We start from the raw sequence: 24,630 nt of genomic DNA on the forward strand, positions 1-24,630 counted from the left end.
ACCTACATCCTTCTGAATAAGCTTAGTGTATTCATCTCTTGGTCTCCCTCTACGATTTTTACCCTGCACGCTGCCCTTCAATACTAAATTGGTGATCCCTTGATGCCTCAGAACATGTCCTACCAACCGATCCCTTCTTCTAGTCAAGTTGTGCCACAAATTTCTCTTCTCCACAATCCTATTCAGTACTTCCTAATTAGTTATGTGATCTACCCATCTAATCTTCAGCATTCTTCTGTAGCACCACATTTCAAAAGCTTCTATTCTCTTCTTGTCCGAACTATTTATCGTCCATGTTTCACTTCCATACATGGCTACACTCCATACAAATACTTTCAGAAAAGGCTTCCTGACTCTTAAATCTATACTCGATGTTAACAAATGTCTCTTCTTCAGAAACGCTTTCCTTGCCATTGCCAGTCTACATTTTATATCCTCTCTACTTCGATATCATCAATTATTTTGGTCCCCAAACAGCAAAAATCATTACCTAATCTAATTCCCTCAGCATCACCCGACTTAATTCGACTACATTCCATTATCCTCGTTTTGCTTTTGTTGATGTTCATCTTATATACTCCTCTCAAGACACTGTCCATTCCATTCAACTGCTCTTCCAAGTCCTTTGCTGCCTCTGACAGAATTACAATGTCATCGGGGAACCTCCAAGTTTTTATTTCTTCTGAATGGATTTTAATACCCACTCCGAATTTTTCTTTTGTTTCCTTCACTGATTGCTCAATATACAGATTGAATACCATCGGGGAGAGGCTACAACCCTGCCTCACTGCCTTCCCAACCACCACTTCCTTTTCATGTCCCTCGACTCTTGTAACTGCCATCTGGTTTCTGTACAAATAGTAAATAGCCTTTCGCTCCCTGTATTTCACCCCTGCCACCTTTAGAATTTGAAAGAGAGCATTCCAGGCAACATTGTCAAAAGCTTTCTCTAGGTCTACAAATGATAGAATCGTAGGTATACCTTTCCTTAATCTTTCTTCTAAGTTAAGTCGTAAGGTCAGTATTACATCACGTGTTCCAGTTTTTCTACGGAATCCAAACTGATCTTCCCCGAGGTCGGCTACTACTAGTTTTTCCATTCGTCTGTAAAGAATTCGTGTTAGTATTTTGCAGCTGTGGCTTATTAAACTGATTGTTCGGTTATTTTCACATCTGTCAACACCTGCTTTCTTTGGGATAGGAATAATTATATTCTTCTTGAAGTCTGAGGGTATTCCGCCTGTTTCATACATCTTGCTCACCAGATAGTAGAGTTTTGTCAGGACTGGCTCTCCCAAGGCCGTCAGTAGTTCCAATGGAATGTTGTCTGTTCCGGGGGCCTTGTTTCGAATCAGGTCTTTCAGTGCTCTGTCAAACTGTTTACGCAGTATCGTATCTCCCATTTCATCTTCATCTACATCCTCTTCCATTTCCATAATATTGTCCTGAAGTACATCGCCCTTGTATAGACCCTCTACATAATCCTTCCACCTTTCTGCTTTCCCTTCTTTGCTTAGAACTGGGTTTCCATCTGTGCTCTTGATGTTCACACAAGTGGTTGTCTTATCTCCAAAGGTCTTTTTAATTTTCCTGTAGGCAGTATCTATCTTACCTCTAGTAAGAAAAGCCTCTACATCATTACATTTGTCCTCTAGCCATCCCTTCTTAGCCATTTTACACTTCCTGTCGATCTCATTTCTGAGACGCTTTTATTCGTTTTTGCCTGCTTCATTTATTGGATTTCTATATTTTCTCCTTTCATCAGTTAAATTCAATATTTCTTCTGTTACCCAAGGATTTCTACTATCCCTCGTCTTTATACCTACTTGATCCTCTACTGTCTTCACTACTTCATCTCTCAAACCTACCCATTCTTCTTCTACTGTATTTCTTTCCCCCATTCCTGTCAACTGTTCCCTTATGCTCTCCCTGAAACTCTGTACAACCTCTGGTTCTTTCAGTTTATCCACGTCCCATCTCCTTAAATTCCCATCTTTTTGTAGTTTCTTCAGTTTTAATCTACAGGTCATAACCAATAGATTGTGGTCAGAGTCCACATCTGCCCCTGGAAACGTCTTACAATTTAAAACCTGGTTCCTAAATCTCTGTCTTACCATTATATTATCTATCTGATACCTTTTAGTATCTCCAGGGTTCTTCCATGTATACAACCTTCTTTTATGATTCTTAAGCCAAGTGGTAGCTATGATGAAGTTGTGCTCTGTGTAAAATTCTACCAGGCGGCTTCCTCTTTCATTTCTTAGCCCCACTCCATATCCACCTACTATGTTTCCTTTTCTTCCTTTTCCTACACTCGATTTCCAGTTCACCCATGACTATTAAATTTTCATCTCCCTTCACTATCTGAATAATTTTTTTTGTTTCATCATATATTTCTTCAATTTCTTCGTCATCTGCAGTGGTAGTTGGCATATAAACTTGTACTACCGTAGTAGGTGTGGGCTTTGTATCTATCTTGGCCACAATAATGCGTTCACTATGCTGTTTGTAGTAGCTTATCAGCATTCCTATTTTCCTATTCATTATTAAACCAACTCCTGCATTACTCCTATTTGATTTTGTGTTTATAACCCTGTAGTCACCTGACCAAAAGCCTTGTTCCTCCTGCCACCGAACTTCACTAATTGTCACTATATCTAACTTTAACCTATCCATTTCCCTTTTTAAATTTTCTAACCTACCTGTCCGATTAAGAGATCTAACATTCCACGCTCCGATCTGTAGAACGCCAGTTTTCTTTCTCCTGACACCGACATCCTCTTGAGTAGTCCCCGCCCGGAGATCCGAATGGGGGACTAATTTACCTCCGGAATATTTTACCCAAGAGGACGCCATAATCATTTAATCATACAGTAAAGCTGCATGCCCTCCGGAAAAATTACGGCCGTAGTTTCCCCTTGCTTTCAGCCGTTCGCAGTACCAGCACAGCAAGGCCGTTTTGGTTATTGTTACAAGGCCAGATCAGTCAATCATCCAGACTGTTGCCCTTGCAACTACTGAAAAGGCTGCTGCCCCTCTTCAGGAACCACACGTTTGTCTGGCCTCTCAACAGATACCCCTCCGTTGTGGTTGTACCTACGGTACGGCTATCTGTATCGTTGAAGCACGCAAGCCTCCCCACCAACGGCAAGGTCCATGGTTCACGAGGGGGTACGTCGCGTTACCAATAAAAAAAACCTAAAGAGCCTACTTACATTACTACTGTACAAAAATTTCCGACTACAAGAAGTATTCCCGAGATTAGACATCCTTTGTTCTGTATTGAGTGTGCTATTTTACCACCCACATAGTCCGGTATTTTGTTAACTTTAACAATGAGACGTACCCATGAGGGTAACGTGAAAAGAACTGACTTTTGTAAGCGTTACGCTAAAATTAACTATGTTGAGAGTTTAATACAAACTTAACCCTACAAGCGCAGTAGTATCATGATCAGGAGGCGTGATGCATATGACGGTGTAATTATTTATTTTATGCTGTTACTATTCCCAAAACTGTTAGGTAAAATGCACACCAGAGTGCGTTTTGCGACTTGTAAGTGCTCGACTAACCTGGTGGCTAAATAAAGTCATTGTATGAAGACCAAAAAAGTCGAATTTGTGAAATAATTCGTGCAGTTGAAAATTTCTTTGTAATGCTCGGAGGCAGTGGCATGAACAGCCTTTCAGAAATTCTGACCGTTGGGGCTGAGTTTAGGGCTGAGTTGAATAACACAAGAACTTGCCCTCTAGAGAAAATATTTAATTACATTAAATTCCTACAAAAAGATCTTGTTCAATTTTTTTTTCATCACTAACAGTTTGTGTGGAGTGGCCGAGAGAATATCAAAATATCGCGTTTGTTTCATTAAAGTCAGATATAATATTATGGCTTGGTTAAGATTACATCGGTGGGGGCTTGTGAACCACAGTGCAAAGCAGCCTGACCCACACAGGGAAATAACCCTTTTTATCTCATGAAGCACCATGTAATGGCAGTAGGGTGGCAGCGCTGACCAGCTCAGCCATCTGCCTGCAGGCGAGTCGGAATGAACGAGACGTTCTTTGCCCGCTTTCAGCGCGCCAGTTAGCGTCACTCTTCGCTGACATAATCGAGGCGCACGCCAAGCAGTCTTTCTCAAACTATTTTGTAAAAACTAATCAGAAAAAAAAGATTTTTCACGTTACCTGTAACTTTAAACATCATATTCATGGTGAAGTGCCCAGAATGTCGATAATACTCATACCTATTGTGCTATTCCCATTTAAATAAGACGCTGTGCGAAATTCGAAGAAGTGTAAAATGAAAAATATGGAGGGCTATTATTTCACGTTTAGTGCATATTACACCATATTTTGCTGCAAATAAAATTTAACTAAGACATTTAATGGCTCTTTAGACTTGGGAGGGTGTGTGTCTGACTCCAATGTCGAGAAAGTGGATTTTATGTAGCGCTTACACTTCCGACCGCACGGGAGCGAGAATGAAATATCCACAACATTCCTCATATTTTCTAAACGATCCTAGATATCGATAGGAGATTTTGACAATTGATAGAACACAAGGAGGAGAGTATTTTGCTGTATAGTTAAGACATGGAACTCTGTTATCTTAAGGCGATGTAGCAGAATTTATGGTTTCTTTTTTTACATTTTCAATCCAGTACTGTAATTTTTTAAGTTACTGACAGTCATTGAAAGGAATATTTGCTGAAATGAAACAAATGTAAAATTTCTTATCTTGTGTAACAGGAAAACGACACCACGACGTTTTCCGTAAGGTAGTGATCACAATGGTCTCCTATTGATTGTTTAATAAGATACTCTGTTTCAAGATTCTGTCACTATAGTTATTGCGAAGTGAGTTAGTGCAATTTGTATTAGCTTTGATAAAAAAAAGTAAAATTAAACTTGTTCATAAGAGAAATGTAATCGTTGCTTATAACTGACGTGGCTTCTTCAAACGAGAAATTGCTAACAACTCAGACAAAAATATATCGCTAATGAAACTTATCGAACGATCTTTCCCCTTATTCTTCATCTGAGGAACATAAAACAATTCACAGCAAACAGTGTATCATATTTCTGATCCTGTCCCCTTTCAGAGTGAAGCGATGACCTTCTTCATCATAACCATTTCTTAATCTGTTGAAGATAGATTGCATAGAATTACATCCTATTTTAACCTTAATGAGTCGTGTCAAGCGGTTCATAAATTACTGTCATGTTTTGGTAACATTGGTATCCACAGATACACAGGTACCAAATTTGTTATTTTTGATGAAACAGTACTTTTTTGCTGTAGAATAGATGCGGCCGAGTAAAACTCTTTCCTAACTCTGAAACTGTCAACACACTGACGACTTGCGGAGCCTTGCAAACTATTTACCAAAGTCAATATCACTGATGAATTAAAAAATGTAGTAAGAATATTCACGCCAAGCTCTATAGAGATACTAATGGACACATCCCATAGTATTTTCTGTATTTTTTTCATGTGTCAAATAGAATGAACTTTAGAGAGACAATCATTTGCTTGGTTTCAGTGGGAGCTGTTCATTCTTAAAGATAACTGCATTACGGGTATTCCCTGAAATTGCAACAAAATGGGGGAATTAATTGCATAGGAATTGTTAAACTTTTAAGCCAAAAATCGCCAATGATGACGCTTTTCAAGGGAGAGAATGTTAACAAGTAAGGCCGAAATAAATCACTCATTTTGTTGCAATTTCAAACTAATCTTGTATCCCAGTGTCTCTTTAACAAGGGAATGATGCCAGTATTGAAACTTAGCAAATGATTTTCTTTCCACGATTTAAAGTTACTGAAACAGTCGTTTATTAAGTGGGGAACTGAGAACAAATCATGTCGGTAGGTTATCAAAATTATGTTCTTGTTAAGAAAATAAATGTTTAGTTTCTTCACTTACGTTGTTACAGGAAACCACAAAAAATCTCGTTTCACCATCTATCGATGGCCGTCCGATGTGGCCGAGCGGTTCTAGGCACTTCAGTCGGGAACCGCGCGACTGCTACGGTTGCAGTTTGGAATCGTGCCTCGGGCATGGATGTGTGTGATGTCCTTAGCTTCGTTAGGTTTAAGTAGTTCTAAGTTCTAGGGGATTGATGACCTCAGATGTTAAGTCCCATAGTGCTCAGAACCATTTGAACCATCTATCAACGCCCTTCAGGAACTACATCCTTTCATTACGTTATGAACCGCCTGAGAGTAGTAATTAAGATTAAAAGAGGTTACATGTTGGATGAGCTTCTCCACTTTCTTGTGAGTGTGGCAGGGAACAGAAATTCTAAACTATTTGCTAAGAATTAATTTCATATTTGTCAAATGAAAAACGGGAGAAAATCGTATGGTAAGTTTCCATTTCTGTCACCCACTATTAAAAATACGGCGGATTGCAGCATTCCGCTAGAAGTGCAACAGAATTGGCGATTTAGTTTTGTCAGAATTGTTAATCATTCCTCATCTGAAGAAGCTTCATCAGTTATGAGTAACAGATACAGTTCTCTTGTGCGCAGGTTTAATTTTGCTTCTTTTGTCAAAACACAGTGTAATCTGCGCAAACTCATGTGGCAGTTTCTAGTGCGACACAATCTCAGAACAGTGTGTCTTATTAAACAAGTAACAGCAGAGAAGAACCGTGAGTATCTTACAAAAAACCTCGTTGTGTCGGTGTGCAATAATATAAGGAAAGGACGTTCACGTTTACTTTCGTACTAGCAGATTCTCTTTCCACTAGTTACCGATGACTTTTTTTGAAAAATGACAAAACTTTAGTGAAAAAAGTTAATTAAAAGCTATAGCTTTATCTGTATCGACGCAGATAAGAAAGGTCCCGTTATTATTCACATGGCAAAATACTCTCCTCTTTCTGTGGCATCATGTACGAAAATCTCGTTTCCGTGTCTTCAACGGTTTAAGAGATATAACGTACGCTATAAATATTTCATTGTGACACATATGCAGTCGGAGGTGAACTTGACACGTAAATCCCATTTTGTCGAGACTGGAGACAGATAGGAACCTTCTAAGTCTAAAGTGAATTTCAGAATCTTATCTTATATCATTCGCCGAAACATATAGTGTAATGTGCACCAAACACAGAAACGTAGTGAGCCGTATTTTTCATTGCAATCTTTAAAAAAAAAATTCGCGCAGCATCTTACTTAAATCAGAATAACACAATATATATGAGCTTTAGCGAGTAGATGGACACTTCAACATGAAGCTGACATATAAAGCTATACATAAAACAAAAATCCTTTTTTTTATTAATAGTTTTGTAGAGTCGTATGAAAAAATCTACAGACCTATCGGAGCGCACATGACGTAATGGCTCTGCTGCACCTTGACTAGCAGGCTAAGCAGCGTTCCCTGTGTGCAGCAACAGGCGCGTACAGCTGCGCTGGACAGCGCGGCGAGCCAGCACGCATATCGCTGGCTTTCTTTCTGTCCTTACATGAAAACGGTTCCAGTACCAGCAGTAAGTGGCTTGTACTCCTGATTACGATGGCGGAGACAGCGGTCGAAACCTCACGTGGCTTATGCGAACTGATGCGGCTTACAAACTATACGATTTCACTCAGGCATGCTACTGCAAAAGACTCCGGGGACACCAGCTAAAAAATGTTGATCTGTCTCCATCTGTCGCTGGTTAACGCCAGGGCGCAACACGTGCGAGCTGAGAGCGCTACCTCCTAGGAGAGGCCAGCACGTGGGTCTCGCGACCCCTCGGCTCACCTGTAGAGCTGGCCCAGGTTGTAGTGGGCGTGCACGTGCGCCGGCGCCAGCCCCACCGCGGCCAGGAAGTGCGCCTCGGCTTCCGCCCCCGCCAGCAGCGTGCCCAGGTTGTTGTGAGCGCTCGCGTAGTCCGGCCACAGCCTGCGGGCACACAAATGGGCGGTACCACACACTGCGGGACGAGGACCTGCTGCAGTTTCTACACCGCCAGCGACAATTCCAAATCAAAATGACTTCAGCAGCAAGCCAGCATTACGTCACCACCTACACTCCTGGAAATTGAAATAAGAACACCGTGAATTCATTGTCCCAGGAAGGCGAAACTTTATTGACACATTTCTGGGGTCAGATACATCACATGATCACACTGACAGAACCACAGGCACATAGACACAGGCAACAGAGCATGCACAATGTCGGCACTAGTACAGTGTATATCCACCTTTCGCAGCAATGCAGGCTGCTATTCTCCCATGGAGACGATCGTAGAGATGCTGGATGTAGTCCTGTGGAACGGCTTGCCATGCCATTTCCACCTGGCGCCTCAGTTGGACCAGCGTTCGTGCTGGCCGTGCAGACCGCGTGAGACGACGCTTCATCCAGTCCCAAACATGCTCAATGGGGGACAGATCCGGAGATCTTGCTGGCCAGAGTAGTTGACTTAACCTTCTAGAGCACGTTGGGTGGCACGGGATACATGCGGACGTGCATTGTCCTGTTGGAACAGCAAGTTCCCTTGCCGGTCTAGGAATGGTAGAACGATGGGTTCGATGACGGATTGGATGTACCGTGCACTATTCAGTGTCCCCTCGACGATCACCAGAGGTGTACGGCCAGTGTAGGAGATCGCTCCCCACACCATGATGCCGGGTGTTGGCCCTGTGTGCCTCGGTCGTATGCAGTCCTGATTCTGGCGCTCACCTGCACGGCGCCAAACACGCATACGACCATTATTGGCACCAAGGCAGAAGCGACTCTCATCGCTGAAGACGACACGTCTCCATTCGTCCCTCCATTCACTCCTGTGGAGGCGGGCTGCACGATGTTGGGGCGTGAGCGGAAGACGGCCTAACGGTGTGCGGGACCGTAGCCCAGCTTCATGGAGACGGTTGCGATTGGTCCTCGCCGATACCCCAGGAGCAACAGTGTCCCTAATTTGCTGGGAAGTGGCGGTGCGGTCCCCTACGGCACTGCGTAGGATACTACTGTATTGGCGTGCGTCCGTGCGTCGCTGCGGTCCGGTCCCAGGTCGACGGACACGTGCACCTTCCGCCGACCACTGGCAACAACATCGATGTACTGTGGAGACCTCACGCCCCACGTGTTGAGCAATTCGGCGGTACGTCCACCCGGCCTCCCGCATGCCCACTATACGCCCTCGCTCAAAGTCCGTCAACTGCACATACGGTTCACGTCCACGCTGTTGTGGCATGCTACCAGTGTTAATGACTGCGATGGAGCTCCGTATGCCACGGCAAACTGGCTGACACTGACGGCGGCGGTGCACAAATGCTGCGCAGCTAGCGCCATTCGACGACCAACACCGCGGTTCCTGGTGTGTCCGCTGTGCCGTGCGTGTGATCATTGCTTGTACAGCCCTCTCGCAGTGTCCGGAGCAAGTATGGTGGGTCTGACACACCGGTGTCAATGTGTTCTTTTTTCCATTTCCAGGAGTGTATATACTATGTCACAAAATCTTTCTTAATAGGCTGTTGGAGTGCCTTTTGTATGTGTTAAATCTTGTATCCGCCATCGAATGACCAAATACAAGTCTTGAACAACCGTCAGAGTATTAAGCCCTGTTCATCGTTTTGTCGGGTCGCTCTGAAAGCCCATGTTATGTTCGCGAGATATGTCCCACAATTGTCCGAAGAAGGTCGCAGAATAAATATCAGTGGTATTAACAGAGTCTCCCTTAGGTTCTTGGTAAAACATTACACTAAATGAAAAGCACTAGTTTGCTTTTGTTCTACAATATTACTTTTATTCTTAACCGGTTTTCTGCTTACAAGGCCATCTTCAGACGTTTACTGAGTATTATCACCAAAGAAGTTAAATTTTAGCAAACAACATTGGAAGAGAAGTAACACATCTAGACTGAAGTAGAAACATATAGTAAGTAACATCTTTGCAATGAAAAAGTAAAAACTGAACAGTACATAGATAACAATGGAGTAGACAAGAAAGCCTTTAGCACAAAATAGGAATAGCATGCCTACATAACAGTTTCTATTAATAAACAAAACTAATAAAATAAAATAAAATTATTACTAGACATGGCTGCATCAGGAGGTATGAAACATGGAGAGTGATACACAACCAATTAAAAGAAGAGACAGAATATATAAGTAACTTAAGCCAAATCAGTAAGATAAACATAAATAAATAAATGCAGGAAAATTAAGGTGTTTTAGGGAACCTAGAGTTTGAGAGTGTGGTGGTACTGCATTTTAACATTAACATTATAATCAAAGCTGTGGCTGTGTACCAGCTTTCATTAAATAAGTGAGCAAATTGAAATATGAACAGTATTTGATGAGACAACTGCAAGGGTTGTTAAGCATTATTAGTATGTGACCTGTTGTCGACAGTTATGAGGCATGCTGTGCTGTGATATGATTTCGGAAGCTGGTATACCCTCTTCGCAACGACCTCCTTCACTTCACACCCAGTGGAGATGCACACCCTCCGCAAAACTAACTTAACGACGTTGTGGATAGGCTGTTCTCAGTCGTTTGTCACCGTAAACTGCACGACGGTCATCGAAGGAGAAGTGCTGTCAGACATGTCGCACTTGGACACTATCAGCATTTGCTGAAGCTGAATATGACTTCGAGAGCGTATGCTATTCCATGTTCTATCAACTTACACAAGAAGTATTTCGCTTTGGTGGAAGACAGCCTCTAACCGTCTGCTATTTGTGCCTACAGAGGGCAATGTGCGAGCAGTGAGCTGCCGTCATTAGCACTGCTTGGACTTATTTGGTGAGCACCTTAGAGTATATACAGACTGTACGAGCACTTATTCAGAGCTATCTGCTGTGCCATAGAGTTCTTTATAGTATGAGTGTTATATTGTGTTAGGTTTAAGTTAACCAGGATTTTATTTAAAGAATTTACCAGTTCCTACTAGGCTATCGTACTTACTAAACTAGTTTGTGCCACACTTATTCGGTGCGGGTTGTTTAGTTCTTGTGTTGGCTTTGAGACATGCAGGTAATTTATGAATGTTATATGTGCTGGTTGAATGTAATTTAGCTGCTATTCAGGATTAATATAAGTTCAGTTTTAGAACCTACTGTTTTAGTTTAAGCCATGTGAGCAGTGTTGCACATATTTACACACTCTTTTATAGAACATAAAACTAAGTTATGTGCACTGCTATGTAATTTCTTGACTGAGATGTACATTATACCTAATTACATGATTAGCCACTTGTTCCTAATCTCGGTATCTCTAATGTAGCAAACGTTATCTATTTGAGAGAGTAAAAAAAATTCTTCTCTTTTGCGCAAAGGTTATGTTTCACGCTGTGTATGTAGATGCTCACTGCCTGTTGTGATTTGGCGTACTTAAAGATGTTAACTGATGAGTTACCTAATGAGTTAACTAATTGCTAAAACTGATGAGTTAACTAATTGGCTATCGAAGCTTGGTGTCTTATTCTGCAACATTTTTAATGGAAATGTTTTTCAGTCTGTAGTAGAGGTAAGTGGATGCACGCTGTGTTTTACTGAATCTGAGTCAGAAATATCTGAGGTCAAACTCCAAGCAGTATCACAATTTGAAACTTCAAATTAATACACGTCAGATTTGGAATTCTTCTTCTTCCGTATCCGGATGCATCAATTATATCTTCCCTTCCCAGTAATTAGCAACGTAGTTTGCTTTGTCATTGACTTTCAAAATATCATCTTTAGTGCATGTTCTAGGCATATCTAGGCAAACCAGTAGGTGGTCCAAGTCCTGTATTGCTCCGCATTCACACCTATCGCTATCACTGTAACCCCATTTAAATAGGTATGATTTGCACCCAGTTACTCCAGTACGCAGCCGGTTTAATGACCTCCAAGTTGTAAAAGGTAGTCGAAATCCTGCAGATCCCTCCTCAAGTAGTTCCATTGTGGAGTGTGGCACCATTTCTTCCCAAAGAGATAGCCGCCTTGCGGCGGGCTTGGTGGCGAGCTCTTCAGTAGTTTCAATGAAACTCCTGCGGGATTTCAGCCGGACACGTTGTTTTCGGTGCATATGCAACGGGTGTCGGGGATCATTCATTTGTTTTGATCTTTCTATCTCGGCGGCTACTTGTCTGCGGATAGTGGGTGGTGCTATGCCTATGATGGGATAAATGATTTCTGTGGGAGTTGGTTTGAGGCATCCTGTGGCAATACGTACAGTTTCGTTTACGGCGACGTCAACTTGCTTAGTGTGAGCAGAGTTCCTCCAAACTGGCGCCGCAAATTCCGCTGCTGAGATACTCAGCACCAGACCCGTGGTGCGCAAAACATGTGGTTGAGCTCCCCACGATGAATCTGTTAGCTTCCACAGTATGTTGTTCCTGGCACAGACCTTTTTTTTAGTGTTGTGACAGTGCTGCTTAAAAGTAAGTGCTCAGTCCAATGTTACTCCCAGGTATTTTGGGCTGTTTGTATGTTTCAGCTCTTCCCCTTGCCACATGACTCAGAGTTTCCGTTTGGCTTGTTTGTTCCTAAGATGGAAGGCGGATACTTGAGATTTACTAGGGTTTGGTTTGAGATTATTGCCGTCGTAATAGGTAGCAAGTTCTGTTAAGGCTCCTGCGAGATTCTTCTCCACTTGTTCAAAGGTTTTATCCTGTGTGGCCACTGCTGCATCATCAGCATATATGAACATTCGTGTCTGGTGGCTGATGGGAAGATCATTGGTATAGATGTTAAATAATATTGGAGCCAAGACACTACCCTGTGCAAGTCCATTTTTCTGTGTCCTCCATCGGCTGTTTTTAGATTGTAAGGTTACATAGTAACGTCTGTTCTGTAGCATGCATTTCACGAATATAGAAAGGGTGTAGTCCTTAGTGACATTATACACTTTCTGGGTAAGCAACTTATGGTTAACTGTGTCATATGCAGCACTGAGATCCAGGAATGCGACCCCAGTTACTTCTCCTCTCTGATAGCCGTCTTCGATGTATTGTGTGAGATTAAGGATTTGGCCACAGCATGATTTTCCTGGTCGAAATCCAGCTTGTTCGTTAATGAGGGCTTTGTCCACATGATCGGCTATGCGTTTGAGGATCATTCGCTCCAGCACTTTAAATAAATGACAAAGCAGTGAGACAGGACGAAAATTTTTAACTTCAGCTGGGTCTTTCCTTGGTTTTAGTGACGCAATAACCCGAGCTTTCCTCCACAGTTTAGGAATTTGCATTGTTGTAATACAGTGATTCATTAGCTCTAGGATCCATGTTTGTACTCCCGGTCCAAAATGTTTAAGTTGCTCAGGTCTCAGATCATCGAGGCCAGCGGCTTTATTGTTTTTCAAATCGTTGATGGCATCTTGTAGCTCCTGAATGAAGAACGGGCGAGCTAGGAAGCTAATCTCCTCGTTCAGTTTTCTTTTAATTTTGCCATTCCTGATCTTCCTTTTAGTTTTTCCGTTCATGAGTAGTTGGTGAGCTATCTGATCAGGTGTAACTTCACTGTAATTTGGTTGTGGTTCTCTTTTGACCAGTTTCCATGCCTTCCTACTGCTGTGCTTCATGTCCGTCTCTTGTAGGAGGTTACACCACTTTTCCTCTCTCGCTTCGGATATACCAGACATCAGTTCCTCACCTGCCTGGATCGTTTCCTCTGAGAAGGGGTCCTTGTTGTACAGTTCTTCATACTTTTTCAGAGCTTCCTTGCTGCTACCATTGACTCCAGCGATATACTGGGTGCGGCACCCTCTAGGTATGCGCCGTCGAGAGATTTTCTTGACAAGGTCTATAAAAGTTTCATATGACTGTATCTCTGGTTTAATTTCCAAGATCTCCTTATCAAGGTCCGCTGTGAAAAGTTCCCAATGAGCGTTTTTGAAATTGAAGAGTCTCTTGAAGGGCATTACATCTGATTTGATTACTGCAGTAATGCAGCAAGTTATTGGTCTGTGTTTCGATCTTGGAATTGGGTCCTCGATTTGCTTTACAGTTTGCATGGATACCTTTTCGGAGACAAAGATGTTATCTGCATTATATCCTCGTTTCCATCTTCCACTGTTAAATGATGCAGGCAACTTTGGGTCATGTATCAATTTCAGTTTAGCCTGGTCTGCCCAGATCTCCAGCATTTCACCATCGTCATTTGTCTCTTTATAACCCCATGCGAGACCGTGACAGTTAAAATATCCTACTATAACTTTAATGTTTTTTGAATGGAAATTTCCAAGCTCCGTAAATTTGAACCTCGCACTGGGTGGTTTGTACACGGATGTTACAGTACATGAATGTAGCTCAATTGTTAAAATTTCTATATTTTCTTCTCAGGTCAGAGCACAGGAGCATATGTCTAAGTTCGGTTTCACAAATATAGCACTTCCGTACCTTTCGTGTGGTCTCTCAAGAACTAATTTCATGCCCTGTATTTTTGGTCTATGGCTAGTTGGTGCCCTGTGTGTTTCTTGTAACACTAAAACATCACAGTTGTTTCGTTTTCACATGTCAGATAATAAAATTTCTTTATTTACAGATAAGCCTTCAATATTGCAGGAAGTTGTCACTAGTGATGATCTTGATAAAGGCCTTTTTTGAGTCTCTTCGGAGAGTTGTTTTGTCATCTTTGGTTTTGGAATGCAAAGTGTTTATTGCTGATTATTGCTGATTTTCTTGGGTTGCTATAAATAATTGCATTAATACGATTTTGTGAACTTTCACGAGTTAAAAACAATCGAAATAACAGTTCGCACAAATTGTTAATTGAAATTCTGTATTTTTAGTTGGGGGGGGGGGGGGGTGGGAACTGTTATTTTTTCTGTGGCCTGACATCTTACCACACCCATCTCGCTACCATTTTGAAACGAGATCATTAGAGGCGGAGGGTACGTTCAGATTAATCTATTACATGGAAGGGAATCGGTCACACCATCCCGGCATTTACCTTAGGGGAAATTGATTGAGAAGGGGAACAGAAGGAGGAGGACAGAGAGAGGGGAAGGTGAAGACGCACTAATCGAATTTGAATAAATACACACCCAGGAAACGCTGAGTACTCAACTAATTACGTGTATAAGAACGAAGAAGGAACAATAAAAATGGAAGACCCAGAACGAAGTGCACAGATAGCGTACGACAGGAATGCAGCTTGTCACCCTTCTGTTCAGTCTATGAGTAGAAGAAGTAATGATGGAAATGAAACTAAAGTTCGGGAGTGGAACTAAAATTCAGAGCGGAGAGATATCAATAGCAACATTCGCTGCACAGGTTAAATCAAATGGCTCTGAGCACCATGAGACTTAACTTCTGAGGTCATCAATCCCCTAAAGCTTAGAACTACTTAAACCTAACTAACCTAAGGACATCACACACATCCATGCCCGAGGCAGAATTCGAACCTATGATCGTAGCGGTCGCGCATTGAATGCACAGGATACATTCCTATCCACAGTGAAAGTGAGAGAGAATTACAGCACCCGTTGAGTGTAAGAAACAGTCTAATGACAACGCGCACTATGGATTGAGAATAAGCTCTGTATAGTTGAAGGTAATGACATGAAACCTAAATGAGATTGCTGATAAACTGAAAATCAAATTAGGCGCAACGATGTAGATTGGGTGCAGAAATTCTACTGCCTTGGAAAGAAATTAGACATTGTGGAAAAAATTAGTACAGCAAAGAGGGCATACTGGCCATATGAAGTCTATCAGTATTAACGTTTTAATTCCAGGAAGAAATTTGTCGGACTGTACATTTGGAGCAAATGAATCATCAATTGCGTGAAACAGTGTTGGAGGAAAATGCGGCATATGGTTCTATTCAAATATGTCGAAAACTAGGTTGATTCATACGGTAAGAAATAGGGAAGTTATTTGCAGAATAGATCACCAGAGTCATTCGTGAAAAATTTGACTAGAAGAAGGTAGAAGAGGATAGAACATATGCTAATACAACAATGAATGATTTCTGTGGTACTAGAGGGAGCTGAGAGAAGTTCGTGGCGGGTAACGTATGTGCAATACAACGTGCGTAAATGAACGGAAAACCAAATATCCCTTGTTGCATGACTGGATATCAATTACCGAAATCAGTCACAACAAATCTGTAACAGTGTACGTCCAGAGAGATTTACCGGCGAACAACGACACAAATATAGCTGTACTTAAAGAACATGCGAAACTGAGGTTTAACGCAAGATTCCTGATGATTTTAGTTCATTCACGAAAAAGCCAGTGACAAACTGCTCGTTTGGCCTCTTCTCTAATATTTTACGTCAGTTTGTGACACTTCACAACTTCAATTAACGAAAGGCGAGGATGCGTTTAAAACAAAGTTGCATCCTTTGTCATAGCTTTGTTTAATCTGTGAGAGAACTTCACAAGAATGTTCCACACATACAGATCGATCATGTTAGAAGAACCTATTACACACTTCAGATGTGCTTGCTATGAAACTTTTGAGAGCCAGAATTCCAAACCAAATTGCAAAACAAATTACTTACTGTAGCTTTAATGTGGCTTAATAACCTCGAGGGAAATTTAAACAAAATCAGGCGTATACACAGAGGCACCAACATCCCCACATGGAGTAGTATGTGGGAAAATAGTTCCTGATGCAACATGTACTCTCTGCCACAACCTTACGATGACATTCTGAGTATGAGTTGCATAGTTATACTTTGTGAAAGGTCTTGCTGAGAAGCAAGCGCTAGGAAAGATATCTATGGTAATTAATAACGACAAGAATACTGAAAACTGTTTTACTCTTTCTATCGTCGAAACAGTACGTAACTGTTTTATATTCACTGAACGTTATTCTTGATTTTAATTTCTCGGTATGATAAAAATCATTTCTTTCTTTCTTTTCTTTGTCTGAACTCGGTTTATCTGGAAATTTACCACTGTAGTACACCTAAAATGTCAGAAAGCACGCTGCCGTCATTTACCCGTGTGCTCGTTACGCGCCTCACGGGCTCCCGACAGTCCAACGGAATGTTAATTAGTGGACCTAGTAATTTTTCATACGCCAGTATTTTCGTATGTAAATTACATTGGCAGAGTTGTCTGGTAAAAAAAAAATGAAGTCCATTACTCGACCTCATTATGACACACTATTTGGTACCACTCACATTCACGCTACACAAAAACAACAGTAATTTTGTAACTAATACTAGTTACACTGAACGAAAATATTGCCAATATGACCTATGTTTTTTGTCTCCTGAGGTGTACCCATAGACCAGTCGTTATTGCTCATGTTAGACTACCTTCAAGGCACTAGAATATGTGTGTATCATTTGGATGCTTTCAAACGAGATTATATGTGTATTTTAGAATAAATTATATTGCTCTGACTCTTCAGCAATGAGAAATTAATGGATGGGTATACGACCGAACGTCGGTGTTGTAAAGCACTTTTTAATTAATACTGGTTCTTGAATAATGGCTTCTCACTTTCAACTCATATAGGATTGGCTTCGGACTCTTTGTCTCGGTAGATTAAAAGGTTGGCTTGCTCCCAAGGTACACATAAGTAGTGGCACAAAGTGGATGTCAGCGCATTTTGTTAGTGCAGGTTGCCTACATCAGGGCAAACCTATGTTCTCCTTTGATTGACAGGTACATAACCTATTGTTCCCCTTTGATTTAAAGGTCCTTAACCGATTAATCTGGTAAAACAATCCTTTCTTTTGATTGAGAGGCACTGAAAGTACTGTTCCCCAGCCCCCTTGCCCCCTCAGGAAACCTCCCCCCTCGCTGCTACAGGTACAATTTCAAGTCTGAGTTATTAAAATAGACGCTCTCATGCTTATCAGTTTGATTGACTACTTAATTAAATTTATCATTTTATTAAATGCTCCTACTTTGCTAAACCCACCCCCTCCCACCCTCCCTTCTGCATATTGGCATAAAGAGTCTCAGTTGATTGGTCATTTGGAGGGAATTCGATTGTAGTGTATGGAATATTGTTTAAACGATTTAGACAGTGTGTGGAATATTGTTTATTTAAACAATTTATAAGATTCAAGGCTGTGTATGTAATATAAGGAAACTGATTGCTCTTTGGCGAAGAGGAAGGATCTCATAACAGGAAATTCAAGGGTATGTTGCTTATTTATAACAAATTCAGTTTGTGGGGATTGGATTCCTCTTAGTTATCATTCTCTGCTCTTTGGAAACATGTAGGTTTTGTAAGAAGTAATTATATGGGCAAACATGTTGCATAACCTAATGTTTGACACTATACGCTGGGTGTCTTAACCTAATATTCGCCCTTTGTTGGCACTTAACCTATTGTTCTTTTAAGTGATTTTCCGTGTCATCTCCATTTCCTTAAACTATTTTACCGCCTTTGACATCAAATTAAGTAATTAGTTATGTCCTCCCTCCATTTTCAGGAACACTTCTCAGATTTCACATGCCTTTGAACGACGTGTCTGACGCATTCTTCCTAGTCACCCACCCCTTAAAATATTGTACTGCATTTTACATAAATATTATGCAAATTAACATAGTGTTCTGCACTTAACCTGCTGATATGCACCATGTGACCCACTCACGCACACCCTCTTCATGCACCCCTGCCGTCGGGATGCACTAGTGGCATCTGAGAAGTGACAACGTGACTGTCAGCTGCTGAGCCATGCACAGGTGTCCGTTTGGGACCCCCAACCATGAGATGGAGGCATCCCTTTCTTTCCTTGACACTTGAGAAATTCCTGTCGAAATATATGTTCACCTAGGCATCTTGGTGGCGCTATGATGTGCAACTGCAGGTCCAGCACTATAGAAATCTGTTCTAATGCTTCCCTGAATAGCTCAGGGTGCATTGTTCATAGCAATCCTAACGGGACACACAAGACATGTCATCCAGGCACGTGTGTTTACCTGCCCAGTGAGGCTGACGCATCGCCACGAGATGTGTGCAATAGCATGGCTGGTATTTTCGGTGTCTTGCAGCTGCTAGTCTGGAGATGTCGTAACACCACAATGTTGGATGAGGGGACAGCATCACGCCAGAGATGGATGGTCTGATTCACCTTACACTCAGAACTTTCTGTGTGTTTCCTGAATTTACAAGTATCTAAAATACCAAAAGGTTTCGTAGAAGCAGTGAGACCGATAAACTGAAAAGACTCTAGGGCTTTTAAAATTGTAATTACGTCCTTTATTCATCGACAAATATGTAATGGCAGGAGGCTTTTTTGGAGTGCAAAAACGACACCCCGCTGGTGCAAGTGTGGACATATCATAATTCCTTTATACTAATTTAATTGATAGTCAGAAAGGTTATGCTGCTGCTTGAACGTAATGGCATGGTGGCTTATGTTTTGACATATGTTTGTGGGAAGTAATCAAACTACTATTTACATAGAAACCAAGAGAATTACCTATGTCTAGTCGTAATGGAAGGATAGACTGGACACGGTGAATCATGATTTCAATGCACTGAGGAGTATTTCCAAAAGTAAGTGGTGATAGTTTTTTTTTTTGTAAACAGCTGCACAATATTGCAATGCAAGTGTTCAACTGGACCTGCTATAGTGTACAATCAGAATGGGCAATATGGTTTTAAGAAGATGTCCCCTATTCGGTACTGCTAAGCATTCAATTGTATTTTCCTTGTTCCATCAGTAGTGATGTTGATTACATTACCCCAACCCACATTGGTGATGTCTTTTCAAGCACTACATCCGCAGGTGCAGTATTAATTATCACATAGTGCCGGACACTTGTCCTTCATGACACTTGTTTGAGAGAACCTTGGCAGGGTGCAACACATTCCAGAAGCGCTGATTCAAGGGCTTTGACCGATATTTGCCTAGGATTGAGGAGAATCAAGACATATTGTCGGTGTGAGTGGGGACATACCATAATATCTTCAGGTGCTGCACAGATATAAAAAATAACTGCACTGTTTGTGTAAAATTTGTATATATTGCTGTGTAATATTACTGTGGCTTGTGTTGCGGCATGACCACAGAAAATGAGAGTGTGTCCTATCGTGAGGAATGTGAAGATTCAGCACATCGATGGCCATGAGAGCATGAGAGATATTTTTATGTGGAAAATTGTGTGTGCAATTGATACTGAGAATCATTCCAAAAACACAGCGGTCAAGAGGAGACATTACCTGTACATCGATCGGTCTCCGACTGCAGCAGCAATCGTAATACTGAATTGTAGTTACACTGGTAGATATGTTCCTGATTTCCAATATTCTTGTGAGTTTTGTATGTATTTGATGATCTGTAGAAAACTTTTGCGTTGTTTATCTACAGAAAGTTCTGTGTGTAAGGTGACGTGTTTTTTGTTAATATGTTGAAAGACAAGTTGAAGCAGACGATCCATCTATGGCTTGATGTTGTCCCTCACCAAACATCTGATATTAGGACATCTCCAGACCAGTAGCTATATGACACCGAAAATAACAGCCATGCTATTCACACATCGCGTGGCGATCTGTCAGCCTCACTGGGCAGGTAAACACATACACATGGCCGACGCTTCTCGTGTGTCCCTTCAGGGTTGCTAGGAACAATGCACTCTCAGCTATTCTGGGAAGCATTGAAACAGATTTCTATAGCGCTGGTGCCCACAGTTCCGCGTCATCTAGCCAGCAATGGTGCTTATGTGAACACATATTTCGACAGGAATTTCTCAGGTGTGAAGGAAAAACGTGTTGCCACTGCCTCATGGTTCTGGGACCCAATCAAACACATGTGTGTGGCTTAGCAGCTAATGGTCGCATCGTCATTTCGCGGTGGCCTCCAGTGCACCCTGACTGTTGGGGGCAGGTGTGGAGTTGGTGGCATCTTCATCCGGCATCGGGCATCGGTTGGTGGGATGTGTTTCTTATCAGCGATATTTTGCTAAAACTATATTCCATCGATTTCACCAACCAGTAGAATGCAGCAAATTAAAAAACCATCAATATGAAGAATATCGATTTAATTAGTTTGAATCAATTTTTAATAAAAATGTGGTGTTAGCGATTCAATAGTTAAGGGGAGGGTGTGTGTGAGTGGGTGACATGGAGCAGAACAGCTGGTTAAGTGCAGAACACTACGCTAATTTTCATAATGTTCATGTAAAACTCAGTAAATAAGTTTAAGGAGGTGGGTGATAAAGAAGAAAGTGAAAGCAGTGGCGTTCAAAAGCATTTGAAATTCGGAAAGTGTACCAGAAAATGGTGGGAGAACATAACTAATTTCTTGATTTGGTGTTAACAGCAGTACAGTCACATGGAAAACCACTTAACAGAACAACAGGCTAAGTGCCAACAAAGGGCGAACATTAGGTTAAGACATCCAGAGTACAGGGCCAAACATTAGGTTATGCAACATGTTTGCCCATGTAATTATTGCTTACAAGACCTTCATGTTTCCAAAGAGCAGAGAATGATGAGCAAGAGAAATCCAGCAACCACAAACTGAATTGTTTATATAGAAGCAATATACCCTTGAATTTCCTGTTATGAGATCCTTCCTCTCCACCAAAGAGCCATCAATTTCCATGTGTTACATACACTGCCTTGAAATCCCTTAATTTTTGAAATACTCAATATTCCACACAATGTCTAAATTGTATAAACAATATTCCATACACTACAATCGATTTCCCTCCAAATGACCAATCAACTGAGTCTTTTTCACGCCAATTTGTGGGAGGAAGTGTGGGAGGGGTTGTGGGTTTATCAAAATTAATTGTTAAATTTAATTAAGTAGTCAATCAAACTGATAAGTGTGACAGGAGCTTTTCCAGTAACTCAGATCTGAAAGTGTACCTGTAACAGCGAGTGGGGAGTTTCCTTGAGGGGTGGAGGGTGAGGGGGAGGGTCCAGCGGACAAAAGGTTAAGTGCTTGTCAGTCAAAATGGAGGATCCCTTTAGCAGAAGACTAGATTAAGGACCTGTCAATGAAAGGAGATCAGTAGGTTTACCCCTGAGTGCATACCTGCCCCAGATGTAGGCAACTCGCACAAACAAAATGCGCTGACACCCACTTTGTAGCACTACTCATGTATCAAGGTACTAAGATTCCTAACAGTGTACCTAAGTGACATGTAGCCTATCAATGTATTACTCTCACTGCTTCACATAATTCAGTCATTAAAATAATAAAACGATGATAAAGGTCTCCAGAAGTAAACACTGAATTTATAATACATAACATACATAATAAATAATATTGTATGTTCAGAGATCACGTTGCTGCTATGAGTACAGTTCATTGACAGTAGATTAGGAATCATACGAATTTACCATCCCACTGGTATTAGCCACTGCTGTTCTGATTTCGTTTTACAAAAGCCTGACGGCAATCAACACTATTATTAACGTTCACGCCTACATTCCCCACTCTGTTGCGTAACTGTACACATAGTGCTCGCATGCGATATCCGGTCGGTGTGACCGAGCGGTTCTAGGCGATTCAGTCTGGAACCACGCGACCGCTGCGGTCGCAGGTTCGAATCCTGCCTCGGGCATGGATGTGTGTGATGTCTTTAGGTTAGTTAGGTTCAGGTAGTTCTAAATTCTAGGGGACTGATGACCTCAGATGTTAAGTCCCATAGTGCTCAGAGCCATTTGAACTATTTTGAGCATGCGATTCACTCTGAGACCCCCTGTCACCAACTGGTTCAAGTGAAACCGTCAGGCGCCAAACAATCTCTACACATGGGTGATGAGGCATCTGTGGCCTCTCGTCTGGCTGAGGTGAGTAAGGACAAGGTTCGATATGTAGGAACTGTGTCGTCTTAATTATGTACCAGTATCCACAGAGAATGATATTTACGAAAATGGTCACAGTTTCCTCATCAGGTGACTACATGATAATGGCGAAGTGACCTTCCGAATTATTATACCCATTAGGCTGAAATCTGGACGTAGAACCATAAAGTACTACATGACAACAGGTAGCGACTGAGTAGCACTTCTGCTTTGTGCTAGCAGTCAGTGCAGACCAGGGCGCTGCTTAGTCGCTGTTGCAGCACTCGTCATTCTTCGCGTTTTGTTCTCCTGCTAGTACATATCGATAAAACGAATATCGCACTAGGGTGATTTCGGCCCATTCCACCGAATGGGCACGTACAACTCAGATTTAATAATTATTTGTTTCGAATGCAAAACAAACCGATGCTTAGAATCGACACGGTATGTCGCGTGAAGTGCGTGATGAGGACGAATTGTCTGTGCTGCGTCCAGCTACACGTTGTAAAAACTAAGTTGCAGTTATCTGGTCAAACACTGAAACATTACAGAAAACACGCCTAACAGCTCTTGGGAGGGCGCGGGAGTGTTCGGAGTGACTGACTGATTGACTCACTCATCGTCGTCCAGCCCAAACTGCTAGGGATGGAAATACGAAATTTGGAGAAGATGTGAATCTTATACTGCAGGCATCGTCGTTCGAGAAGCGACTATTCGAAATTCCAACCGTAACGGGGTGGAATAGGGATTGGAGTGTTCATTTGTCCATTTTATTTTAAATAATGTCGCTAGACCTGCGAAAATTAGTGTCTGGTTTCTAGGTCACAAATAATGTAACACGAGTTTCAGAATGTTTTGAAATTTAACCCTATGAGAGTCAAATAGGTGGTGAACTTTTTTTTAATATCGCTATTATTAAAGAACTAGCAAAGTTTTTTTAATGCTACTTCTATGTACATTGGTGTTTGACTTCTCGGTTACATATAAAAAATGCATGTTTCAGTATTTTTGGGAACTGAAACCCTAAGGGGGTGAAATAGGGGATAAGATTCCTTATGAAAATATTTTATTATGAAAGCATTTTTAAAGGTAAATCTACGAACATTTAAATTTGGCTTTGAGCAGTGGCGAGCTGGCGCCAGTGTTATTTTGTTCATGTATCGTTGAGATCGATTGTGGTTGAGCTAAGCTATCTTTGATTTTCGTGTGTCTTATCTTCCGGGTTGGTGGGCGAAGCGATTGGGTTGTTAGCCTTCGACGAGTAACCCTCGAGATTTAGTGACATTCACTGGGAGATGAGTGTCAACGGCTGGCGAACGAGCGTGATGACCATGATATGTTGTGGTGTAAAATTGGTAGGGAGTTTTGGCGACGTGGGCAGCTTGGGGGTACAAGTTCTGTGACTTCGCTGGGAACAAAGTTTGAAGTGAAGTGGTGAAGCTGTGGAACCCGCGCCTTCGGATTGTGTATGTGATATGAAGTACGTCCTCGTAATTGTATTTTGTTGTCAGATGCACTCAGAGGCATTAAATTTTATTAATATGATGAGATTTTCATAGTCGAACTTTAAGACGGTATGGAAGAGTTAAGTTGGCCTAGTTAAATTGTGGCCGTTATATGAAAGTTCTCTCAAGAGGTTTACTAGTGCTCTGTGTTTCTTGTAATCAAATGATTTTATGTTGGCGTTTCCAAAGCCTGCACTCTATTAAATATAGTTGTCTATGTGTAAAATGCTTAAGGTCGAAGTTGTGAATCTGTCAGTAATGTAACGTGTTCCTTTACACGCTTACCCATATATTGAGTCACAGGTTCTGCCGAATGTTTCAATGTTTCAGAGTTATGGGAATATCTTTATGATTCGCGCAAAAACCTTTGATTGTGCCAGCGCCTTGGCGGGGAGTGAAAAGTTATCCGAGGTCTAGTCCTGGCATTGTTTAAGAACCTGGTCACTACCGGGAGTTGTTCACATACCGCCTTCCTAAGTTTAGTATTTCT

At 41.6% G+C, this 24,630-nt stretch overlaps 1 protein-coding gene across 1 annotated transcript in view; it reads right to left on the reverse strand.

Moving 5' to 3' along the window:
• The window catches only part of LOC126282459 (translation initiation factor IF-2-like), a 117,041-nt gene that overhangs the window by 89,465 nt on the left and 2,946 nt on the right, over positions 1 to 24,630 (reverse strand). Inside the window, exon 3 of the mRNA XM_049982115.1 lies at positions 7,758 to 7,898. Within this exon, the coding sequence (XP_049838072.1) occupies positions 7,758 to 7,898 (141 nt within the window). The remainder of the gene's footprint in view (positions 1 to 7,757; positions 7,899 to 24,630) is intronic.

This window comes from Schistocerca gregaria, chromosome 7, assembly GCF_023897955.1.
Source record: "Schistocerca gregaria isolate iqSchGreg1 chromosome 7, iqSchGreg1.2, whole genome shotgun sequence".
Taxonomy (NCBI): domain Eukaryota; kingdom Metazoa; phylum Arthropoda; class Insecta; order Orthoptera; family Acrididae; genus Schistocerca; species Schistocerca gregaria.